Source organism: Nicotiana sylvestris, chromosome 2, assembly GCF_000393655.2.
Source record: "Nicotiana sylvestris chromosome 2, ASM39365v2, whole genome shotgun sequence".
NCBI lineage: Eukaryota > Viridiplantae > Streptophyta > Magnoliopsida > Solanales > Solanaceae > Nicotiana > Nicotiana sylvestris.
Genome location: NC_091058.1, coordinates 211,701,516 through 211,708,658, shown reverse-complemented (window position 1 = coordinate 211,708,658; position 7,143 = coordinate 211,701,516). Strand labels below are relative to the sequence as shown.

At 31.3% G+C, this 7,143-nt stretch overlaps 1 protein-coding gene across 1 annotated transcript; it reads right to left on the bottom strand.

Moving 5' to 3' along the window:
• Positions 1–408: 408 nt before the first annotated feature.
• LOC104230490 (large ribosomal subunit protein uL14-like) lies at positions 409–3,000 on the bottom strand. Its single transcript, XM_009783315.2, has 4 exons — positions 2,898–3,000; positions 1,711–1,995; positions 1,226–1,267; positions 409–685 (listed from the first exon to the last, which is right to left on the bottom strand). Exons 1-4 carry the CDS (start codon positions 2,908–2,910, stop codon positions 603–605), a joined length of 423 nt encoding a protein of 140 aa, XP_009781617.1. The 5' UTR covers positions 2,911–3,000; the 3' UTR covers positions 409–602.
• Positions 3,001–7,143: the final 4,143 nt, after the last annotated feature.

Sequence of the window (7,143 nt, the reverse complement as noted above, 5' to 3'; positions counted from 1 at the left end):
GGATTAATAATGAAACAAAGATTTATAAAAACAAGCCCCATATTTCTATAATCAAGTCACTTGTAGCCCTTAAAACTTGGTGGGTGTTGCTACTTGCTTGAGAAAATCATATTCTGCTTTTAGAACCAAATAGCCGCCAGTAGAATTTGTTCTTTTGTTAAATGACTAAATTTACAAAAGTTTTGTAGTAAGTCAATGCTATGTTACAATAATTTTTGGATGAAAAGGAAAAGTAGTTTTTAGTTGGTAAAATTTGGGTTATGACTCGTCACTCAGCTCATCTAATCAAAGTAAAAGACAAGCATCTTAATTCCAATGCCCCTTAAATTTTAACTTCATATATCATGCTATATGTAGTAAAACCTTTGGATTTTTTCGTATAAAACTACGGAAGTGTAAGAAAATCAATGAATTCAACTTCTTTCCTTTTACTCATAATAAACACACCAACAAGAAAAGGAAACAGTAACGTCCTACATAGGTGAAAACGTTTGGAGTACAGCAAAATTCTCATAGCCAGTTGCACTAATAATTCTTAGCAAGAAAAGAACTCCCTGATATTCAAAAACTCAAATAAACTATTGGAAAACACAATTCTCAAACTAAACGATAGCATTGGCAGCACTTGCAATCCTTGGCCAAAGATCAGCACACTCTTTCCCAATGGGACCAGTAATGGCAGATCCTACATAACAGGAAAGAATACATGGTAAGATAACATAGACCGGGCATTGATAGTCAAACAATACATATCTTATTAGTTTTAAAGTTCACTCTCAAGAGTCGCTTAATGAGTCAGTTTTGAAATTGCAGGATTGATAGATGCTACAGTTGATGAATCACTAATGGGTGTTTGTATGAATGGTCACACTTCAAAAGTAATACTCCGTCGCACTATATGTGACGGTGCTCGACTTCTCAGGGTTTAAGAAAGAAAGACTTTTGAAATTTGTTGAATAATACAAACCATAGATATTTGTGTAGCTGTGTAGATCAATTCATTAGGGAAAAGTAGAATCTCCAAAGATAAAAGGTTTCCAAATGAGGAAACGTGACATTTTTTTTGGGACCGACTAAAAAAGGAAAGAATGCCACGTAAATTGGGAAGGAGGAAGTACTAGACTTAAAAAACAAAGATACAGAAGTAAAATTGTTAAAGGTAACTTTAGTGATCTCTTTTGCCTTTGAAATAGCAATAAAGTCTACTCAATGTAAAATAACTTACCCTTCATTTCACCCTTGGGATTCACAATTACACCAGCATTATCTGCACAAATAAAAGAGAAGCATCAGCAGACAAGTTTTCATATACTGTGCAGACCTCTCTAACAGCCGTTTCAAAACACTCTCAATAATTCAGTGAACTACCCAGATACAAGTAATAATCATGTAAGGAGCCAATATACAAACAGAGAGAAAAATAATACAGGTAATATAACAAACAAGACAACAGTAGCAAGGAAGACAAATATTAATCCAGTAATTTATAATTATGAAATGATATATTCAGCTACACTTTTACCTCTACATGGACAAACAACTTGCTAACTAGAAAGAAATGACACCGACAAAAACTTGAACTAATGAAAACCCAAAACTAAAATTATAGTGTTTTTGGAAAGGGTTAAACAAAACAAAACAGCAAACTCACAATCTGAAAAGAAAATCAGTTTCAAAACAACAAAACCAATTAAGGGTATCTGAAAATACCTTCAAAGTACATGAAAACACCGTCCTTTCGGCGCCACGGCTTGCGCTGACGAACAACGACAGCAGGCATAACCTTCTTTCTGAGATCAGGCTTACCCTTTTTCACAGTGGCCATAACCATGTCACCCACACAAGCTGAAGGCAACCTGTTAAGCCTTGCCTTGATACCCTTCACCGAAATGATGTAAAGGTTCTTTGCACCAGTGTTATCGGCACAGTTAATAGTTGCCGCCACCGGTAAACCCAACGACATCCTGAACTTGTTCCCAGCAGAACCTCCACGTCCTTAAGTTACATTTTAAAATAACTAATCAATCAACTAGTCACAATTTCAAACTAAATTAGACTACACGAATAGTTTGTATATGTTCCACTCTAAGGGCTCACAAATTACATTTTAAGGAATTAACTAATTAGCCAATCACAACTAGTCGATTAAAATTAATTAATCAATCAGCCACATTTCAATCTCAATCAAGTCGGGTCCGGTTAATCAATGAACTACTCCATTAGGCTCATCAGTATAATACGCTTAACTAATCACAATTAATCAATCAACTAAGTTACATTCCCAAAAACCAGTACGGATCAACTATATAAAACATCAGTACTTGAAGCATCTATAAATGTTCAACTGTATTAGGCTTCTCATTTCATTCTAATAAATACATTTGTTTTCTGAGGTAAATTAAGAGTTATATAAATTAAAAATTCCCTAAATCTCATACTTTGTACATTAAATTTTCAGAAATTTCAAAAAATACATGCGATCAAACAACAAAAATACAGAAAGAATTTCCACAGAACATATGGCGATTGCTTTCATGTACATGTTGTTCCACTCCATTAGGCTTCAAATTTCATTATAAGACTGATAATTTAAATTGGTTTTCTAAGGTTACATAAATTAAAGTTGACTAAATCTCACACTTTTTACATTACACTTTCAAAAAATGAAAAACTATGATTTATAAAAATTAAATATTTCAACCCCAAACTAGTTAGAGTTGACTATATGAAACATTTGTACATGCTCTATTATATTAGGCTAATTTCAATCTATTACCGATAAATAAATTTGCTCTCTAAAGTAAATTAAGATTTATACACTAAAAGTTCCCTAAATCTCACACTTAATGTTATATTTTCAATAAATAAATAAATAAATACATAAGATCAAATAGTACCTCGCTTCGACATTGTTGGACGGTGTTGTTCTTCACTCTCTCTCTAACCTGTGAGAAAAATACAGAAGTGGGAGGCGTTAGGGTTTTATATGCAAAGGTGCCTAGGGTTTTTCTTTGGTCCAGTTACTCGATCGAGCTCGTTGGGCCCATTGCCGGATTTGAATTTGAGGCCTGTTGACTTGGCCCAATGTAATACAATTTGGGGAAACTACCACCTATGTCCATTTATAAGTAGCTCATTACAAAAATTGGTCAATTCATAAAATATTACTAATATTAGCCAATTATTACTAATATTAGCCGATTAGCTATTTGTAACAAAAAAAAGTCAAGTTTTTGCTTTCTTTTAAGTGAGTATTATTAGAATAAATTGGGTACATCTTAAGGAGCTTGAATCTCAGTTTTGGGATGATTTGGTGAAGTTTTGAGGTGTTAAAAATTCGAAGTAAAAACTGAACGTGAAAAAAATGATATGTGTATCATATTGTGTATCACATATATATCATAGTTGTATCAATTGTGTATCACATGTATATCCATGTATATTTGTGTGTGAGATATATGCGTGATACATGTTTGATACAGGTGTTGCAAAAGAATTTTTTGAACTCGATTTAGTTACGAATTTTGATACAAAAGCAGTCCAAATCACCTCCAATCTTCCTCAAATTTTGTATATTGGCTTATCTATATGTTTTCAATGAATTTCAACTATACCCATTGAAAAAGTTCTTTTTTTGCTTAGATTTTTTGAATATTGTATCTTTTTTTGGTATTTCATCACCTTATTTGCTACCTAATCCATGAAATTCCTTTTTGTCTTGCATCTAATGTTGCTAATCACGCTTAAAAATGTGGAAGGAGATTTTTGCATGTGATTCTTTGAGAGAAAGAACCTTATTTATTTAGTTTTTTAATTTTTATATGTGTCTGGCTAGTTTTGGTAAGTCTATGATTAATGGCTAGAGGTTGGTTAGTTGAGACTTATTTTGAACATTTGTGTAAGTTTCCCTAAAATTTGGTTGTTATATTTGTAGAAATGTCACCAAATAGCCACTTTTAGGGGTTAAGTTCACAAATGACCTTGAAGACTTGAATGGAACGACACATCAAATATTTACACTGTATTTATCATTTGTAGCTATACTTTCAGCGAATTAACCATTCATAGCTATATTTGAATTTTATAGCAAATCTATAAAATAAAAGATTAATTGTTTTGAACTGAAACAAGAGAGCAACAAACTCTCATAAACCCGGTTGGTTAGAGGACGCGCTTAGTTAGCAGAGGTCTTGAGTTCGACTCTCAAGAAGGGCATTTTATTTTTCTGTTTTTTTTTTTTGTATTTCACCTTACTTGTATTCTTGTAATTTTGTATACAACTCATTTATACAATCAATACAAGTTGTATCCTTTGTATACAACCTTGTATTTCGCCTTGGATACAGTTGATACAGGTTGTATTCATTGTGCAAATGAATATAATTTTATGAACGAATATAGTTGATGTAGGTTGTATTCCTTGCACGAATGAATGCGATTGACACATGATATATTCGTTGTGCGTTTGAATACAAGTGATACTAACTAGTAACAATTGAACAGTAGTTACGAATAGTAATTAGTCAAACTATAGTTTCTAGGTTTTAAACTATATTATTTTATAAAAATTCCTAATTTTTTTTACCTTTGAGGCATGTCACCTCACCAATGGAAAAAACTTCAATTATAACAAAAAAAATTAACTTTTAACTTTGAAGATTTGCCCATTGGTCAGGTGATGTGCCCCAAATGTAAAAACTTAAAGATCATCCCTTATAGGGGCCCTATTTAGGTAAGACTCCTACCTAACATTTTAAAATTAATTAATGTTTAGCACTAACAAAATTTCAAACTTATTCAAGACATTATGTCCTTAACTTCATATTTTACAATCTAGACTTCAAGATTTCAATCTTATTCACGTGCGAGAATTCGACGGAAGGAAAAAACATGGTGGAAGACACAAAACTCGTTACTTCGCTTATATTGCCTGCTCTTTGAGTTTTTTAATCATGTATAATTTCTATTTCTCATGTATTGAAATCGTATTTCACGCTAATTTACTTTTTAGGTAAAAATTCGTTTATAGTACTAAAGTAGTTGCAAAACTTTGTAGGATATGATACAATCTAGTTTCCATTGACATGAACCAAGAGAATTTTGAACCAGAGCTCGAAAAGCATACTAGTCACTTTTAAAGTAGTTTACAAAAAATTATTGACTTATATCGAAGACAAAAATACTATTAGTTGATTTTTTTTATCTGTCCAATATTTAATAAGCATAATTACACGATACATGTGCTAGTGGGGTTAGTAGGTACCTCATGAAATTGATCAAGGTACACGAGAGCTGACCTACTATTATTAGAAAAAAACTAATCTATCAAATTGCAAAGTTTCAAGTCATTTTGTTTGTTTGTTTTTGTATTCACCCTATGTTCAAAAGAACTGATTATATTCGAATTCATTTTATAACTGGCAATTAACACAAAACATTGTATATATCCTTATAGCCTGTTTGGTTAAGCTAGAAAAATTAGCTTATTTTGAGATTTTTTTTAAAGTAAACTTTTTGTGAGAAGCAGTTTGTGTTTCGCTAATTAATTTGAAAAGTACTTCTAAGCAACGATTAGTGTTCAATCGATCTTTTAAAAAGTGTTTCGGCAAAATACCTTAAACACCCCTCCCCCATAAACTTGGCACGTATTATTGGTTACATTCATGAACTATTCGTGGTCTTAATTACCCTGTATACTTGGTTATTCGATAGTTGTTACCCCCTTGGACGATCTCATCCTAGGAAAGTGGCATGCACTCGCATGCCACGTGAATTTTCCTATCCTTGTGTCATCTTTTGAAAAAATAAAATATATTTTATACCCTTTTAGTATGTTACTTTTTTAGATAATCTTTTTCGATAATATTTATAATAAAACTTGGTTAGAACTACAATATTTAGGCTATTTTTTTTAGTTGGCTAAAATAATAAAGTTTTAGTTATTTTTTATTAATTTAACATGAAAATAAAGGTTTTTACAGTTGAAATAAATAGTCAAGGCATCTAAAAAGATATAAAAAATACATAATGTGATTTTTATTATTTTGGCTATAATTTTTTATATAGCCCTAAAAATATTTTTTTTTACAGATATTACCGAAAAAGTAAAAATACACAGTTGAAATAAATAGTCATTGCAACAAAAGAAGAAATAAAAAGAGTGTACAATTGTAAGTTCATTATTTTGCCTATACATTTTTATTTGGTAAAAATAATGGTGTTGTAGCCATTTTTTTACTGATTTGACTCGAAATAAAAATACACAATTAAAAAAATAGATATTATATCTAAAGAAATAATAACAGAAAATACACAACTAGAACTCCATTATTTTTGCTAAAAGTTTTCTATTTGGCTAAGATGACGGAATTCCAACCAAACTTTTACAAATTTGGCCGAAAGAAAAGAAGAAATATGCAATTGGAACAAATAGACATTATATCTATAGAAGAAATTAAAACGAATAAAAGTTAGAGTAAAGTCCACATTATATGTTAAGATGAAGTAAGGAGAAATACATAGTTGTAACAAATAAATTATTATATATGACTATATGACAACTAAAAGTTAAAAAATAACCTACTTGAAAGATGATTTTTCATTTTTTCTTCACCACCACGCGCTTAAAAAAGAGTGCACCTATATTCTTCGCCACGTCAGTGTCCAATGAGGTAATGACTCTCAAAAGGACAAATTTGGAGGTAATTAATACCACAAAGTTTAGGGGTATTACTAAAAAAATCCGTGTCAACTTTAGGATGGTTTTTAGGTATTCCGCCAAAGTGTTTTTAACAGTATTTTTCTTAAAAATGCTTCTAATAATTTTTTTTTTGCTTCTCCAAAATTGCTTTTGTTTTTGTTCAAAAATACTTTTTAATTTGCTAAAAGTTTGGTCAAATACTTTAACCTCGGGAGAAAAGGACTTTTTTAAAAAACTTTTCAAACTTGGAGAAGCAAGCTAAAAAAAAAAAAGAAAGGCAAAACATACTTTTTTTTTTTTCTACCCGGTGTCTAGTACTTGTATTGGAGCCGACTATATCCGAATTCGTGCCGCGTAGAGTCTCACTCCGGAAAGCTCCCTACCAACTATTTTTGTATATCCACGGCTCGAACTCAACACGTCTACCGAAGGCCACAGCAAGT